Here is a 20231-nt window from a genome sequence, read left to right as displayed (position 1 = left end):
CCACACACACACGCATACATGCACACGCACACGCACACACGCACACGCACACGCGCACACACACACACACACACACACACACGCACGCACACGCACACGCACACGCACACGCACACGCACACACACACACACACACACACACACACACACACACACACACACACACACGCACACACACACCTGGGAGCCAGGCGATACTGTTTGCTACATGTACACAGAGTGACGGTTGACCATGGTTAAAAATATACTGGGTACAGGGAGTGTGAAGCGCAGGGCGTGTTCATGACATGCATGCAACACATCCTGAATTGGCATTTTACTCCGCCTCATTAGTCTGGGCTGGCCGTCCCTGGGTGGTTTGTAAAGATGCTAAAATGGAGAGCATTGCTCAAATTGATTCCGTTGTGACGGGATCTTCCCTCGCTGTTTACCAATCGATGATTCCTGGCCGTGGAGCGATCAGGGGGCTCGCCTTCCTCGTCTAATTTGACCGACCCCGTCCTTCTGAAGGAACACAGATTGGCCAAAGTAGAATCTCATTATGGAAATCTCCCAAGACATCAGTGACGACAAACCCTGAATCGCTAAGAATGTATTAACAGTCGTGGTGGTGGGGCAAGCCCGGGCCGGGTTCCAAATTTCTAAGAGGATCTTTGGTAGTGACAATAATCATGAATAAGTTAAAGCTTATTTAATGAGGAGAAGATGGGAAGACGCACTGCCTCATTTATTCAAAGGCGGTTATATTATGGCAAATGGATTTCGCCTTGTCTTTGTACAGATTTGGCAGTGTTAAATGTTATTTAGGCACTGGGGGAAAATTACATCATGTACTCCTCGTCGTTTAACAAGCCAAAAAATGTACTGTTAAAAATGATTGCTTGATGATGATGTAGTATATAGTGATGTCACTGCTTACCTAATTATTGCCCAGGTATTAAGTCCATTTCTCTTGGGTGTGGGGTATCCAGGCAGGCCATTCATTTAAAATGTGGCGTGTTGCTATCACCACCAAAAACATTGTGTCCAATGCAGAGGAAGAAGGAGGTGCTGGGATTTTTATTTATTATTCTTTTTTGTTTTAGACTAGTGTCTATGCAAGAAAAAATAAGTCCTATAACATATCAAATAAAATGTTGTCATTAAATTTGGTTTATCATTGTTGTGATTATTCATTTCTAAATAACAATATATTTGCTCTAAAGGTAAATGTCACAATTTAATTACTACAGTATCAACACCTTACAATTTCTGTCTAAAATGTCTGTGTCCCTAACCCTATTTAATTTTTTTTTCTATGACAATGTATCTTATCCCAGTTCATGGCAAGATCAACTATATTGTTAAAATACTTGAAGTTTATTAATCCAGCATTTTTGGTCAGGTCTTGATGTTACATCATGTTACCAACAATGAAAACAACTATTACTGCTACATTCTACTACTACTACTACTACTACTGCTACTACGATTATTCTACTACTACTACTACTACCGCTACTACCATTACTACTAATATACTAGCCAACAACAACTACTAACTACTACTACTACTACTACTACTACTACTACTACTACTACTACTACTACTACTACTACTACTACTACTACTACTACTACTACTACTACTACTACTACTACTACTACTACTACTACTACTACTACTACTACTACTACTACGACGACTATACTACAACAAAAACTACTACTTCTTACATGCATAGTATGTATGGCTCACAGCACAGATGTTGGACTAGTACTAATACTACTACTACAACTACTACTACTCTACTACTATTACAACTATTATTACTACTACTACTAATACTACTACTACTACTACTACTACTACTACTACTACTACTACTACTACTACTACTACTACTACTACTACTACCAGGGCCGCCTGGGAGAAATGCGAGGCCCTGTGCGAGATTTAAACGCGAGGCCCCCCCCCCCCCCTAAAAGGTAAAAAAAATAAAAATTAAATGGTAAGGTAAATGTCACAATTTAATTACTACAGTATCAACACCTTACAATTTCTGTCTAAAATGTCTGTGTCCCTAACCCTATTTTATTTTTTTTTCTATGACAATGTATCTTATCCCAGTTCATGGCAAGATCAACTATATTGTTAAAATACTTGAAGTTTATTAATCCAGCATTTTTGGTCAGGTCTTGATGTTACATCATGTTACCAACAATGAAAACAACTATTACTGCTACATTCTACTACTACTACTGCTACTACGATTATTCTACTACTACTACTACTACTACCGCTACTACCATTACTACTAATATACTAGCCAACAACAACTACTAACTACTACTACTACTACTACTACTACTACTACTACTACTACTACTACTACTACGACTACTACTACTACTACTACTACTACTACTACTACTACTACTACTACTACTACTACTACTACTACTACTACTACGACTTCTATACTACAACAAAAACTACTACTTCTTAAATGCATAGTATGTATGGCTCACAGCACAGATGTTGGACTAGTACTAATACTACTACTACAACTACTACTACTCTACTACTATTACAACTATTATTACTACTACTACTACTACTACTACTACTACTACTACTACTACTACTACTACTACTACTACTACTACTACTACTACTACCAGGGCCGCCTGGGAGAAATGCGAGGCCCTGTTCGAGATTTAAACGTGAGCCCCCCCCCCCCCCCCCCCTAAAAGGTAAAAAAAAAAAAAAAATCATACAGTCAACATATTCTTAAATAATAGCGCTGCCCGAGGCTAGGCATGATACAGTCAACATATAGCAAGAGAGAGAGAGCGAGAGAGAGCTCCCGTTCTACAGTCAATATACAGTGTTATCGCTGCACAGACCCGGCAATGCCCCTGACCCTCCACCAGAGCAAGGCCAGAGAGAGAGAGAGCGAGAGAGCGAGAGAGAGAGACACATTGGAAAGAAACAACCCAAAACCAGAGCAAATTGAAATGCTATTTGGCCCTAAACAGAGAGTACACAGTGGCAGAATATCTGAGCACTGTGACTGACCCAATACTAAGAAGATCCTTGACTAGGTACAGACTCAGCGAGCACAGCCTAGCCATCGAGAAAGGCCGCCATAGGCAGACCTGGCTCCCAAGCGAAGACAGACCCACTGCACACAAGATGAGGTGGAAGCCGAGCTCCACTTCTTAACAACCTGCCCACTATACCAAGACATATACTTCCCACAAATTGCAAACACCCAAAGAGACTTTGAAAACATGGACAATAACTCAAAACTCCCATACCTACTAGGAGAAATACAAGAATGTGAAATAAAGCCCATTTGAATTGAAGAGAGAGAGATAGATAGAGCATGTCTGTGTGTGTTAGAAAGAGAGAGAGATAGAGAGAGAGCATGTCTGTTTGTGTGTGTGTGTTAGAGAGAGAGCATGTATATGTGTGTTAGAAAGAGAGAGAAATATATAGAGAGAGAGCATGTCATTTTGTGTGTTAGAGAGAGATATACAGCATGTCTGTGTGTGTTAGAAAGAGAGAGAGAGAGAGAGAGAGAGCATGTGTGTTTGTGTGTTAGAGAGAGAGAGCATGTCTGTGTGTGTGTGTGTGTGTGTTAGAGAGAGAGCATGTATGAGAGAGATAAGCAAAGATGAGCCCCTAAAGGATATTCAACTTTTAATGGAAGAACAAAACAGAAGGAAAAGATAACTTCACAAAGGCAACATGAATATACATAGATCCAAAAGGACAAAGATCAACACTTAAATCCAAAGAGAAGAGGGTCTATACCAGATAAAACAAAGTAGCAAGGAGCCAATGGCCGACATCAGCTAAATAGGCTAACTGCAAATAGAGTAGCCAGGTACTGACACCAGGCCACACACTGTTAGCTACTACAACAGCTAGCCGGCCCGTTTGGCTCAATATAACGTTAGCTAGCCGGCCCGCTTTGGCTCAATATAACATTAGATACAACAGCTAGCCGGCCCGTTTGGCTCCCGAGAGAGAGAGAGAGATATATCCACGGCGGGAATAGAATAGAGTGCATTAAAAACTCACCAAACGTCCAAGAGGATGGAGACAACCGCGTGGAGTTGACGAAGTTCATCTGCCGAATGACCGTCCTCTTCATCTTGGCATAACAATGCTGCACGCGCTCTCTCTAGGTTAGCTAACGCTAGTTAGCCTTTAGCTAAGCTAGCTACTAGCCGACATCATCATGGCTATCCCGACTGAACCACACGTTAGCACTTGATATTATAACGTAGCTAAAGCTAACTAGCTGTCCCTGCCTTTAGATAAGCTGACATGGCTAGCCTGACTGAACTGTCTAACATGCAACAACTTTCATCTTCAGTCCATCTGCCGAATGACCGTCCTCTTCCTCTTGGCTGGCATAACTAAGCATATCCTCCAAAGCTGCACGCGCAAAATAGTCAATCGCAGCTGACGCACGCCGGCGTACACATGATGTAACCCCTCCCTTCGTTGAAACCAATAGTATGTCTGCTGCAGAGCCCCAGAGCTCCAATAGTGATTGCCCCCCTTCCCGCGAGGCCCGCACTGCTCGCACACCCCCTGAGGCGGCCCTGACTACTACTACTACTACTACTACTACTACTACTACTACTACTACTACTACTACTACTACTACTACTACTACTACTACTACTACTACTACTACTACTACTACTACTACTACTACTACTACTACTACTACCACCACCATCACCATCGCCACTACTACTATTATTATTATAATAATTCATTGTCCTTATGGCTCAGTGCTGACAAATCTACAGCTGTTTACTTCGATTTGTAACCTTTTGACCAGGCTGTAGTTCATTTTCTTGTTAATATTCTGAGTTACATTAAGGCCCACTCAGTATTTATGAGATTATTCATGAGAGTAAATCCTCACTCACAGTGATGGTAAAAGTTGGTGACAAAAGGACAAAGTGTTTTGATATTGCTGGAGCACTCTGCACTCTGCAAATGGATGTTTCACCTGTATTCCAATGACGGTCCACGATGACGCCTGATCCTCAATGTGCATAGACTTGTGTTTCATCTCATTTCAACTGCCATTTTCCCTCATTCTCTACTATTTTCCATCACTGAGCTGCTCAAAACAGTTTCTCACATTTCTCTTTCCTGCATATTTCCAGACGATAAAATCTAACCGGACGGCTCAATTACGTCGTCTCCAACCGTGTAACTGACCCTCTCATACTAAATGACAGGGGGAGATGAGTTCGCACCCAGAGCAGGCTCTGAACCCGAGCCACTAACCTTTAATTATCACACGGGCCATCAAGATTAACTGGCAGACACGCTTTTGTTGTTGGCATTAGCGGTCTCCATTAGCTGTTACTTTGGTATGATGGCATGCACATCTATTTATGCATTATAGCCATTATATTTTTATATTCTTGTTAAATTATTTCAATCAGAGATCAGTTTCTCATCTTCTTCGTTTTAAAGACCAGTGTAATTTGATTAGTATCGTATTATCAACCTACTGTATAGCTTACAGGCACAATTTTATTTCTTCTACTCTCAATACTCTTCTTACTCAACCAGGAAGCCATACGTTCCCTTTTTCTGCTAAAGTCATTAAATACAACTTGCAAACACATATTTCCAGCTTTAGATATCATAATGTATTACCATGTAAAATTATGTAGTAATAATTCTGTAGGCAGCAAGCTATATCTACAGTATCAATGTACAAGTAGTAAAGAGAACAGTGAAGTTCCCAAGTATGCACATTACACATTGCACTCGAGTCCGTGGAAAGATTCAAGGTGTCGGCTAGATGGACCATACTTTAGTAGTAGGAGAAATGCATTATATAAATGCATTATAGGTTTTTCATAGGCTATGTTGACAATAAGAAAATAATTATGTTCTGCATGGGACTATCATATTGCTAGTGCAATGACACGATTTTAATCTGACCTGTACATAATCTTTCATGTACATGTTGAGGTGTGTTATGTATCACTCACTGACAGGAATTGATTAAAATAATGTTTACAATATTGATTACATTTCAGCAATCAAATCGTTTATGTTACTACAAAGTGGCAAAAATCACCATATAATTAGATACGCTTTATTCATATTTCAGCAGGTATGCAGCATGATAATTCACTCCCCGTAGATACAAGTATAATCAATGTAATTGTCTCTCTTGCTGAAGCGTTCGTAGAATTTCTGAGCACCACAGCCAACAGATGGTAGGTAGGTTAAGTGCAGAGGGTGTTAGGAGCAGAGGTCCCTGACCATATCAAATCCAAACCATTTAATATTACATTATATATTATATATTTCTATATAATATTACAAGTATTACATTACTTTTAAGTTAACCATCAATACAGTAGTATAGTCCATTGCATTACGGTCAGCACTATACATCAACAATAACAATAGGCCCACAGATCCCAGTAGTCACGGTCAGCTGTTAGTGTATAGAGAATACCCTCAGGTCAAAAGTAATTCTGCTCAGCGGTAGTTTACCTTATATTTGTGGAAACCTAAATAGAGGCTAAAAGCAGGCTACCTTGGGGCTACAGCGGCTCAGGACGTAAAGCGGCTGTCCGATAAACAGAAGGTTCGCGGTTCGATTCCCGCTCCTCCTGGCAGCGCGTCAGAGTGTCCTTGAGCAAGACACTTAACCCCAACTGGCCCCAATGAGCAGGTTGGCACCTTGCATGGTTGCCTCTGCTGTAGGAGTGTGACTGTGTGAGTGAATGTGAGGAAGAAATTGTAAAGCGCTTTTAGAGAGGACACCAGACGGCAGGGCCAGGGGCCAGGATGCCAACTGCTACGGGTGACACTTCTTCTCGTAATTGTTTAACATAAGGTGATATCTCACTTGTTTACAGGTCAGACGCTATATGTTAGTCGGCAGTCTCACAGGAGATTGTTGAATTATAATTTAGTTCTCATCATTCATGCCAGTAGTTCCTAAATCATACTAAAGCTCATTAAATGGTGTACCGATGTTAGCGATTGTTGTCAGTTGTCATATTTAGTTAATTGTTCTATTGTTCTATTTTAAACGCTTCAATTACACTTGACAAATTAATTGTACAACAGAACAAAATCATTATAATTTGCCTGACATTTCATTTTTTTTTGTCATTTCTTGATGCTTTTGGTAACTATAGGCCTACCCATCTGAACCACGTACCCTCAAAACCTAGATACAGTTGCTCATTATAATGACAGGTAGCTCAAGAGGAATGACAAATAACTGAGAAGCAAACATGCACAACTGATGAGGCCAATGGCCAATTTAAACAAACAAGTATCGATCCTGATTTATTTACTATACTGAACCAATGTACTGCGGGTCTACTGAAGCCAGCAAATTCTTTAAAAAGTCTCTCTCTTCACAAGCTCCAAAATCATTATTGTCACAGAGAGTTTCCTTGGGAATGCTACAATATGGCCCAGGGGCAAAGTACGTGTAATGACAACGATGATGGAAACACGATGTTCCCTCTAATGCTCACCATCTCTTCTGTTGAGCTTGGCGAAGTGGGGGCTGTTACCAGCTGACAACTGTGAAGAGCTCTGGAAGGAGCCCTTAGGCAGCGAAGATACCCAAGGGCCATCGCAGTTATCTGGGGAGATGAGAAAGAAAAAAAACATTACCATTACATCCCAATACATATACATCAACGCTTAATGCGCATTTTGAATGACCTCCTTGACTGTGTCTTACACTGTCTCACAGTTAAATGATGGATGGGCTGGCTACTCTGTGAAATGAGCCACGCCCCAGCACCTGACAAATGCTGTTGTATGGTAACCGACAGAAATTAAATACACCTCATTAGACCCTGATGATGATAGTGGAAACAAAAGACGTGGAGGACAAATGGCTAAGAGAGAATGGATACATCGCAACACTGGGTTTTAAAGGCATAATGGGCAGGATAATGAAATATGGTTTTGTAAACTCTCTTTTTTTCATCCTTTCCTCCATGGAATGGTAGATGAGACTAATTATGGGCCTCATAATCAGTCAGAAAAGGAGTGAAAAGAATAGTCCTTTGAAACAGCTATTCACACCAAAGCTGTCATATGTGCCATACATCACATATCAACAATATATATATTATATATATATATATATATATATTAATAGAGTAGTTTCAGCATTTTGAGGCATGGACCCCTAAAATAATTCAAGTAAATTTGTACTGCATTCAAATGGTCTCTAGAGAACGTGTCCTCAAAGGTTTGGAGATCAGTTTACGCAAAGCCAAAGCCCTTCAAGTGACCCACAGCAAACTGCATAGATTTGAGGAGCACATTGAGTGTCTGAAGAGATCTGTGCTGTGGTCTCCTATTGTTGGGACAAAGTCACTTGCCGTTCAGAGGAAATCAACAAGCAATCGGCTCCTTGTTCAGATGAAAGACAGCCATTTGTTGTTTTTCATGATCTGAGTTGACTTTAGGCTGCCAATTTCACACCTGGCCTGAGACTAGATGGAAACTAGCCTCTTGACTAATTCTGGCATATTCACAATGATGTTTATTAATATGGACTGTCGTTGGGAAAGAAAAATAGTCTTGCTTTTCTTAAATATCTATTCTGTCAAAAAAGCTAGGGGGAAGCCTTTGTGGTTTCTCTGTAAAACTGAAAAGTTAAACTCTTTAACATTTTACAAAGTTTCTATCATTTCATTCTAGGTTATGTAGGCTTATTTTTACCCTTGTGTCTTTGAATCCCCCAAGTAAAAATATAGAATACTTTCTGAAAATACTTTTGAATGTATTCAGAACTTATACTAAGTTGCGTTGAATTTAAACGACGTACTACTACTACTACATACTTGTAAAACTGATTATATTAACAAAAATATATACTAAATATTAAAAATAATTTAAAATGTTTTAATGTTTGACATTATATGGTTGAAATAAAGGAAACAGTCAAAGACCACCTACACAGTAAAAAACACAGACGGTAAACACCAACCAGGATCTGGTTGAATTTTTCATGAATGTACCTCTTAATATCCTGAGGTCCATTTAGACCCATTCAGTATTTATGAGATTATTCATGAAAATAAACTCATGGTGAAGGTGAACATGCTTGATCAAAGGACAATGTTGATATCTGATATAATATATTGCTGGAACTCTCAGGAGACACCTTATTGGACGTTCTGCATGATAATAATCTGATAATACTGGTAAGACAGGGAGACACCTCTGTATATTAATGCTTTTGTTTGGAGTTGTGGGGGACTGAATCTCATCTATTCAAATTATAAAAGGTTTGGAGTGTATAGGGGCATTATGGGATGGCTTAATGATTCCCATTTCCATGCTCAATTATGGCTCATAAGTTGCTGTAGCAATTGTTGGGGTTTATACCATTAGTTATATATTTGCTGCAAAACAGAGCAATTTTGACCACTCAAAAAAATCCCTCCAAAATACAATTCCAAGACTGCTTAAAGACCATAGTATGCAGAAATAGGCACATTTTCAAAAACATAAAAAGTATATATTTGTACTGCATGGCTTTGGCATAGGACCAGAGTTCCTCATAATACAAACAGACAAGTGTGGATACTCATTTTAGCACAGTGCCTAGGTACTCTATACAGTCACAGAGAGCACTCAGTTTGTGTGAGGAGAAAATAAATACGAGACAGCCGGATGGATATTTCCAGAGAGAATATTTGTATCTAATACATTATTTCCAATGTCATCTTAGTGCCTCTTTACGTGAGGAAAAGGCTGAGAAACTGTGACTTTGAAACTAGAGAAGGATTTAGTGTGTGTGTGTGTGTGTGTGTGTGTGTGTGTGTGTGTGTGTGTGTGTGTGTGTGTGTGTGTGTGTGTGTGTGTGTGTGTGTGTGTGTGTGTGTGTGTGTGTGTGTGTGTGTGTGTGTGTGTGTGTGTGTGTGTGTGTGTGTGTGTGTGTGTGTGTGTGTGTGCGTGTGTGTGTGTGTGTGCGTGTGCGTGTGTGTGTGTGTGTGTGTGTGTGTGTGTGTGTGTGTGTGTGTGTGTGTGTGTGTGTGTGTGTGTGTGTGTGTGTGCGCACGCACACACGTGCATACACTCATTTTATAGAAGACCAAGACCAGATCTGGATTGCACACTTTCATCAGGAAACAATGGAGAGTCCATGTTTATTAGTTTTGAGGCAAGGCTACCCTCATGCTTTCAATATAAATATGGAATAGTGTCCTTGAGACAAAGACACTGGCCAATTATATTGCTAGACTACAATAATGAATACTTGGTTAATACTAGCGATTGGCATCAGCAAGGATCTCCCGATTTGATAATAATAATAACTTTATTTGTATAGCACCTTTCATACAGGGGATTGCAGTTCAAAGTGCTTTACATCAGTAAGAAATAAGACATCAAATCTGTGTAAAACAAGCAGCAAGAGCAAAGCATAAAGTGGGATAAAATAATGCAGATAATATTAATCAAATCATATCAGAACCTCACGTTCCAAGTACTGCAATTCAATATTAACATTTCTTGCAATTCATGTTCAATTATTTGAACACTAGACTATATAAAATTATAATAACCTATACTTTCAGAGACAAAGCATTATCACGAGTCAATATCTTGCAATTAAAAGTGATAAAGACTGCATTATGTACAGTAGGCTAGGTGGCCAGCACTAGCCTTTAGGTTGTTATGTTGGATTATTACATGGCGTTTTAACATTCGCCGAAATGCTTGATTGTGATTGGTCAATAGTGCTCGGCAGAGGTCCGTTATTACTCGATAATGGACCTCTGCCGAGCAATAATGACCGCCGTTCACAGCTGCAGCAATCAAGCCCACTGACACACACTGCATCAGTGCAATCAGACACACCTGCCGGCGATAATAATGACAGCGGAGCCACACAACAACTGCGTCTGCATTTGATCTCGTCTTGTCGATGGTGTAAAATGAATTAGGTATATTGTTAGTAAGTTAGCCATGTAATAAGCGGGATAATGTATAGCCTATACTCTGTCATTGTCGCAAAATAATTGACCTTCACTACGTTTAGAACACCTCGGCAAGGCGCCTCGGTATTCTAAACTCTGTGTCGGTCAATTATTTTTTTTTTTTTTTTCCAAATAGTTTTTCTTTATTTTCCCTTTTCAACATGAAACAAGACAATACAATACAATAACAATACTAATAAACAAGACATCACAGGACAATAACAGTAATAATAATAATAATAATAATAATAATAATAATAATAATAATAATGACAATGACAAAACCATCAGTTAAATCAGAATAATGAAAAATAAAATAGTCATGTATAAATTAAATATATAAATTAATAAGAATATATATATATATACATATACATACACACATACATATATATACATATATACATGCATATACCCACATGTATGTACCATAAGGCGAGATTACTTGAGCACCCGTCATCTCCAGTATCGACAACCAAGGTCCCTACCCCGTGAGGACCCCAAATCCGGCGCCCCAGCGAGCCAGAGCATCATGCCTCTTTAACACTCCGATTCACCAAGACCTCGAATCAGGGGCCCCCACCAGTCCGAGACCGCGTCTTGTTTGCTTTTCTCATATTTTTATATTCAGAGTTAATGATATTGTTTACACTGTTCATTTTTTCTCATACGTATTTTTAAATAAACAATAATAAATAATAACAACAATGACAACAACAACATCATTGTTATACAACAGACAGGCCTCTTACGCGTCTGTTGTACAACTTCTTCCACTAGGGAAACCCACCTCCAAAAAACACACAACCGGGGATAGACATCCCAAGACCCCCGGCCCCCACCCCTCCCCCAACCAAACAGCAAAACCACCAATCGACACGGCCAGCGACAGCATGCGGATATATTCACATACCGCCACTAGCCGTATCAATCAACAGCCCCTCTGCTCAATCGAGAAAACAGCGGAGACCAAAGGTCCCGGAACATCCACCCCCGGCCGCGCTCCTCCAAGGTCAATCTCTCCAATGGGAGAAGCTGGGATATCTGATCTTGAAACATCTCAAAAGTGGGCGAAGAGTCATTTTTCCAAAACAGGAGAATACATTTCTTGGCAAAGTATGTTATAACAATCAGCAGTCTATATTTTCTTGGATCCATCTGGATCTCTGGTAATTCATTAAGTAAATAGGCACATGGGGACAAGTCAAATTCCGTTTCTAATACAGATTTTGTAAATAAATGAATACAATTCCAGAATCGTTTTAGTTTATCACAGTGCCAAAACATGTGTAGAAATGTTCCTTCGTTAGTTTTACATCTAGGACAGTTTATTGAATTATCTCTAGACATTTTATGCATTTTTATTGGAGTTAAATACAATTTATGGATAAATTTAAAATTTGCTTCTTTGATTTTGTTACTTGTAAATGGAAAGTGTATTCTATCACAAATATTTAGCCATGTATTTTCTACAAATTTCATGGTTAGGTCTGTCTCCCAGATCCTCAACAAAGGTAAAAAAGATGAGTGACATTCTTTGGAGAAGATGTCATAAAATTCACAAATTTTACTTTTAATTGTGGTCGATGACATTAGTATTTCTTCTATTTCATGTAATTCTAGTCTTAGTTTATTTTCTCTTCTCAGTATGTGTATAATGTTTCTCATTTGTAAATATTTAAAGAAATCAGTATTTGGGATGGCATATTCTGTTCTTAAATCCATAAATGATTTTAACTGCATATTTGTATGAAACAGGTCTTTGAATTGACTTATCCCCAACTGAGCCCATTTGAGTATATTAATTGATCTTAGATGTTTATCTAGATCAGGATTGTGATAGATAGGAGAGTATATGGAGGTACAATTGGTGATACCCAGTTTTTTTGAGCAGTCCTTCCAAGCACATAGTGTGTTAAAAACAGTGAAGCAATTACCTATGTTTCTTATCTTTTTAAATTGTTTTATAAATATGAGAGAGTCCAATGGTAACGGGTCAACAAATTTAGCTTCTAACTGAAACCACTGTGAGTCCCGTCTTCCCAACGACCATGACAGTACATTTCTTAATTGGGCTGACCAAAAATAATGTTGGAGGTTGGGGAGACCGAGACCTCCCATGGATTCTGGTTTCATAAGTGTCAATAACTTTATCCTAGGCATTTTGTTGCACCAAATAAATTTTGAGATGGGTCTATTCATAGATTTGAAAAATTCTGTAGATAAGTAACATGGTAACATTTGAAAAAGGAAATTTAGTCTTGGAAGGACGTTCATTCTTATTACATTTATTCTTCCCAGCAGAGATAATGGGAGCGTGGACCATTTACACAGATCAGTTTTTATCTTTTCTATAAGAGGACAATAGTTTTCCCTGTACAAGTTATCTAATTGCGGTGTAATGTTTATTCCCAAATATTTAAACCCTTCTGGAGACCAATTAAAGGGATATGTTTTATACATCGTTTCGGTTGGGGTCATATGCAGGAGACAAGCATTTGATTTATTAAAGTTTAACTTATATCCAGAGTATTTTCCAAATTGTTCTATTTCGTTATATAAGTGTGATAAGGACTGTTCTGGGTCTTTTATGTATAAAATAATGTCATCTGCGTATAAGGATATTTTATGTTCCTCCTTATTCATTTTCAGTCCTTTAATGTGAATATTGTCTCGTACACATGACGCCAGCAATTCAATCACCATCGCGAAGAGTGAACTCGACAGTGGGCATCCTTGTCTTGTCCCTCTCGTTAGTGTAAAAAAATCAGAGGAAGCTCCATTGGTAATGACAGCTGCTTTAGGATTTTTATAGATTGCTTTAATCCAAGCGATAAAGTTTGGTCCCATATTAAGCTTGTCAAGTATAGAAAAAAGAAAGTTCCATTCAACCCTATCGAAGGCCTTCTCTGCGTCCAGTGATAGGAGCAGAGAAGGGCTCCGACTGGTGTCCAAATGGTTTATTACATTTAAAAGTCTCCTTATATTGTCAGCAGAATATCTCCCTTTTATGAAACCCGATTGGTCTGGATTAATCAATTTAGGCAAAATATCTTCTAGTCTTTTTGCTAATAATTTGGTTATAATCTTGTAATCGTGATCTAAAAGACTAATAGGTCTATATGATGAACAATTTAAAGGATCTTTGCCACTTTTGTGCAATACTGTGATATGTGCTAGGTTCATTGATTGAGGGAGTATTCTATTGTGACAGAAATTATACATCATTGCCATAAAAATGGGATGAAGTTCAGTCCAAAATTCTTTATAAAATTCAGCAGAAAAACCATCTGGTCCTGGGCTTTTATTTATGGGCATTAACTTAATTGTGGCCAAAACCTCTTCTTTTGTAAATGATGAGTTAAGATATTGCTGGTCTAATTCAGACAATTTTGACAATTTCTTATTTTGTAAGTACTGGTCCAGTTGTTCTTGTGAATGAGAACTTTGAGATTTGTAAAGTGTATTGTAGAATTCAAAGAAAGCTTGATTAATCTCTTTAGGTTGATATGTTATATTATCATTGAGATTAATTGCTTTAATAGTTCTTTCAGTTTGTTCTTTCTTTAATTGATGGGCCAGTAATTTACTTGGTTTATTGCCAAATTCGTAATGCTTTTGTCTAACGTAATTCATTTTTGTTGTAATTTCGTTTGAAATATTAAGGTTTAATTTGGCCCTGGCCACAATTAATTGTTGTCCTCTGTAGACGCTGTCTTATGAAGTGCTTCACATCTTATTACTTCTCTCTCAAGTTCTTGTGCTTGTGCTCTTTTTACTCGCTTTTTAAATGAACCATATGAAATTATTAGTCCTCTTAAAGTGGCTTTTGCAGCCTCCCAGATAATGTTAGGGTCAATGAGGGGGTCATTATTTTCCTTTATGTAGTTTGTAATCCATGTTCGCGTTTTTACTTTAAATTCTTCATCTTGGAGTAATGAATTATCAAATTTCCATTGTTTGGTGAACGAGTTGTTCCTATTAAACTGAATAGTCATGCATATTCTGGCATGATCTGATAAAATGATTGGGCTAATTTCACATTCCTTTATCATGTATATATATTTTGAGTAAATAAAGGCATAGTCTATTCTACTATATGAGTTATGTACATTTGAGAAGAAGCTGTAGTCTTTAATGCCTGGATGTAATTCACGCCAGACATCAATTAGGCCACTTTCTGCACATAACCCTTGAAGAACTTTTGAGGATTTGGAGCTATGGTTAGTTTGACTAGACTTATCCAATGCTGTCATTGTCAGATTAAAATCTCCCGCCATCACTCCAAAACCTTTACAGTTTTCATTGAACAGCAACACCATGTCAGACATAAATGTGGGTTCATCGGCATTGGGGGCATAAATGTTCAAAAAAGTAATGGATGTTCCCCAAATGCAGCCTGACACCAAGACAAACCGTCCGTTTGGGTCTGTAATTGTTTTTTCTACTGTAAATGGTATTGTTTTGTTAATCAAAATAGCCGTTCCCCTGCTATGACTTTTATATGATGAGAAATAGACCTGACCTACCCATTCTCTTTTTAACTTTGCGTGTTCAGTGTCTGACAAATATGTTTCTTGTAAAAAAGCCACATCTACTTTGTTTTCTTTTAGAAGGGATAACATTTTTTTCCTTTTAATAGGATTTCCCAAGCCTTTAATGTTCCACGAATTTATAATTATATCTGACATGGTAGTTGGTACAATCTTTGAGGAGTATCTATGACTGTATACATTTGCCTCGAAAATATTGCCATTACTTTTATTAATAAACATGACCAAAAAACATAGAACACAAAACATACATAGAATACACATACATAGAATAAAAAACATACATGAAATACATCAACCCACCCCAGCCATGGTTTTCTGAACCACGACATTTACCCCCTTACTCCTAGTAGGCCATAGAGAAACAATAATGGAAAAAACAAAATAACTGAAAAAGAATTAAATCTTTCTTATATTGGCCCCTGGAGCTCTTGTCTTCAGTGTAATAACTTCCTTTTATTTATTTGTATTTCTCTTTACACCCCCTCCCCTCTTCACTTCCCCCCATGTTGTTAAATATGAGTTGGTCACCTGATATTACTGAATGGTGAGGGGTGTTTCTTATTAGGCAGACTTTTTTTTTTTCTTTTTTTTTTTTTCTTTTTTTTTCTTATACTGTTGAGAGTTCTCCTCTCCACATACTTTTTACCATTCAGTCATTGTGACCTTCTAATGTTTGAGAGAAAAATATCAGTGCAAAACAGATGCATGTTAAATTCGTGCCATTCCTTGTACCCCCCTCCCTTCCTTTAGTCATGGTATCGTCCGTATGACGTCACACGTTGTTGCAGGAAGTACCGCTGCCAGACAGTAAATATACACGTTGAGGAGAAAAGAAATAACAGCCGATCGCGACTGTATTGGCAAATCAATACCCCTTCCTCTGGGGTTTCAAAGTCAAGTGATTTGTCCGTATTATAACAGTCATAATGAGGGGGTGCAAACAAACAAAAAAAAACGTAAATGTCATCTTCTTACCTCCACCATGGGTAACGGTTTACGAGGCAAACCTCAGTCCAGCTCGTCGGCGAATGATTCTGCCTCTTTTGGATCGTCAAACAGGACAATTTTGTTTTTATGGAGGATTCGAAGCCGGTGAGGGTATGCAAATCCTCGAAACATGCCCTTTTCGATGAATATCTTGGTCATCCGGTCGAATTCTCTGCGTCTTCGACGTACCTCTGTGGGCAGGTCCTGGCGAATGGTGAGTTTGGCTTCCCCCTCTGTGATTGTAGATTTCTTTGCTGCTTGTAGGATCAGCTCTTTGTCCCCGATTCGTAAAAAGCGGATTAGGACTGGTCTGGGATATTTCCCAGCGTGTGGTTGTGATTGTGGTCGCGCTGGGCGAAACACTTGTTCCAGGTCGAGTGTTTTTTCCAATGAAAGCTTGAGCCAGTTGGGTAGTTTTTGCTGAATGTACTCAGGTAGAGTTTGGTCACCCTCCGATTTCTCTGGAAGCCCCAGCAAAACCAGATTTTTCCTCCTCCCTCTGTTTTCCAACTCATCCGTTTTCATCTCCATTGTTCTCAATGTCTTTTCGGCTCGGTGTAACTCTCGCTGGGTTGTTTGCAGGTTGTCCTCTAGTGCAGAAATCCTCTCTTCCGCCTCATTCAGGCGCTGCTTGTGTTTGTCGACTGCTTTGTTTGTTTTAGTCAGTCCTTCTTTAGTCGCCGATACTTGGTTTGTCACCTTTTCCAGACGAGTATCGATACCGTCTAATCGGCCCAATATTGCAATGCGTTGAGATTTTAACTCTGACATAATTTCGACCAGCGTGGGGTCATTGTCTGTTTCAATTGTTTGGTCGTCGACGTCGACATCTGGTTTGTTTCGCTGGCCTTTCCTTGTTGTTGCCATCTTGCAAATCACCACGTTTTATCAAAAGCCTTTACTTAATTTAAGTTGAAACAAAATTATTGAAATTGTCCTTGAGTGGAGGTAAGAATTGCAAATTTAATCACTGAGACAGTGTAGAGCTCTTAGTTCAGGCAGCCATCTTGTTTCCCAGCAGCCTCAATTATTTTGCGACAATGACCTCGTAGCTATACATTATCCCTTACTTAATGTACAAAACATAGCTGGTTATCTAGATGTAACCCCATTGTTGTCAGGATTGCGGGGGGCGGGGGGGGGGGGGGTGTAGGACACACACGCAGACACACAAAAGGGGGAATCTTAAAGTTACCCTAGAGGGGTAACCACTGGAATCGCTGAGCGATGAGAGAGGGTGGGCGAAAAAACACAAGAATAAAATAAATAAAAATAAAAAAAAACTGTAGGAAACACAAAACACCAGTATAAAATAACTGGGTAAAAATGCCCAAATAACCACCACTGCCTAGCATGCAGTTGAAAACAACAAGAAAAACAATAGCACTAGAGACAGAAAACCATAGAAGCATGAGCTTGGGACACTCCTATACTATTGAGGGAAAAACATGAAATGGACAAGCATCCGAACACAGTCAACCAAACCTACTTAAACTCTTAAGCCCGGAGCCCTATTTTCTGAAAATCCACCTAAAATACATACCTAGATAAATGGAATATTGCTCCACTTCTACAAGGTCCATTTGCATGTTCTTGGTATCTAGGGACATCTATGGACCTCAGTGAATGTATTCCCAGTGTCATAAATATTGTGTCTATTACTAGGCTTGCTTAAATTGTGATGAAACAAAGGAGAATATGAATTATGATTTTTCTTTGCATCTTTGACAGTGAATAACACCATGCGAAAAATGACCAGACATAAGAACTGCCACTGAGCTTGTTCAGTACCTTCTTGAGATCACGTGTACAAAAAATCTAAGGAAATGAATAAATGGAAGATGATTAAAGTGAAGGTTTTGTAGATATAGTACTGAATTCTGCCATCCGGACCCATGCAATTTTAAATATTATTATAGAATATAGAATATGAGGCCTATAAATTACCTTATTATAGCCAACTTGCACACTATGGATCGGGCCAAATCTACTCATTCCAATGGCAGAGTTCAATTTGGATTTAGCATCACCAGGCGTGCATGAAGAACAGAGAATGAAATCGACTGTATGTACAGTAGGTTTTTTATTCTTACGACAGCTCCGCCATTTTTAAACTGATTTCAAATCGGATGGTTGCTAAATGTTCACAATAGGGGAGACAAACTGTGCTCCAATGCCAATAACATTAAATTTTGTTGTATATAATCCAGAGTAATAAGAGAAATAAAACATACACAAGTAATTAGCTTGAAGGCAGCTAGAAGCCGTTGGGTAGTGTAGTTCTTCGAAATTCCAACGCTCATTGAGAGCTCTGGATGTCCTCTTCTCAAAATGACTACAATCGTCATCATTCAGTGACGGCCGGTAATTCAAAATGGCGGATCTCCGCGATAAATACTACACATTTCAAAAACTAAAATCTCACTAATAACACTTTAACATATTGGTAAACAAATGTATTGCTGAAAATATACACTATGACTGCTGTATATTTGCAGAACGGCCCTTCTAAGGTTTCTCTCCTCCACATTGCCTATGGTGCATTTTTTCCTATTGCTAGGTCTTAGTGAGTTTTTCCTTACCTTCGCATGGGGTATGTCTGGGAGTGTTGCATTCATTTATTTTATTCATTTAAAAATGTTTGGACTTCATGGTGTTTTTGTTTTGTTCTTGATTTATTGTGATGTTTCTTCTTGACTTGTTTAAAGGGGAACCATCTTATAAATGGCCTTTTCCAGTGTTTAGCATTGTTTTCTAGCAATGTGGGCTTGTACCAACACTGTCTATGTCTCAGATTCTCATTTTTGTGCATTCCTCCAGTTCAGATGAGACAATATCCTCCCCCACTGAACCAAGCCATTCTGATTTGACTCACTATCCTATGTAGCAAGGAGCTGATCAGCCACCGCCCACCCAGAATCAACTGTGATACGTTTATATGAGCAGCAGTGGAAATAATGCGGAAGCGGTTTTAGACAGACAGACACTTCCCAGGTGGCCAAAAAGTTCCGGCCCATTAATGGCCTGTATCCGGCAGGCCGGAAGAAATTAATCGGCCCAAGTCCGGTTGCCAGAGTCGGCCAAGTAGGCGGCAATGACTGACTGGCCGATTCCAGCCCGAGTACACTGGGCCAGGTCCGGGGTTGCCGGAAGCGGTGAACGTCCGGAATTGGCGGAATCGGCCCAGTAGGCGGCAATGACTGACTGGCCGATTGCGGCCCGAGTACACTGGGCCAGGTCCGGGGTTGCCGGAAGCGGTGAACGTCCGGTTGCCTAAAGCAGCCCAGATGCGGCCCAAACACACTGGGCCAGGTCTGGTTGCCCGAAGCCTAGCCAACACTGCCAATGCAATACTGGTACTACACAGTAAATTCCGCAGAGTACATTTGACTCAAACTGAGTAAAGATATTTTACTCAGTTTGAGTGAAATGTACTCAGTTTGAGTCAGCGGAATTTACTGTGTACCCAGTATTCTGCCAGAGCTACTCCACTATCTGCCTATGACTGTACATTACCGGAAATACAGTAGGAAATGGTTGATTAGTAATACAATGCCACATATTTAAGGACCCTTCCCTTTACCAATTCAGTATTGGCATGTCCCTCATTGAAAAATTCAGAAGTTTACATGCTGTCTCCTACCTCACTGAAATATATTCTCAGTGTATGTGCACATT

General features: G+C 39.2%; 1 protein-coding gene across 1 annotated transcript in view; it reads right to left on the bottom strand.

Moving 5' to 3' along the window:
* The window catches only part of LOC311227880 (contactin-associated protein-like 5), a gene marked incomplete at both ends in the record, with an annotated part of 428878 nt that overhangs the window by 223083 nt on the left and 185564 nt on the right, over nt 1-20231 (bottom strand). The window contains one exon of the mRNA XM_084313722.1: nt 7540-7650. Within this exon, the coding sequence (XP_084169848.1) occupies nt 7540-7650 (111 nt within the window). The remainder of the gene's footprint in view (nt 1-7539; nt 7651-20231) is intronic.

This window comes from Notolepis coatsorum, assembly GCF_963971535.1.
Source record: "Notolepis coatsorum genome assembly, chromosome: 5".
NCBI lineage: Eukaryota > Metazoa > Chordata > Actinopteri > Aulopiformes > Paralepididae > Notolepis > Notolepis coatsorum.
This window is presented reverse-complemented; position numbering and strand designations above follow the sequence as displayed.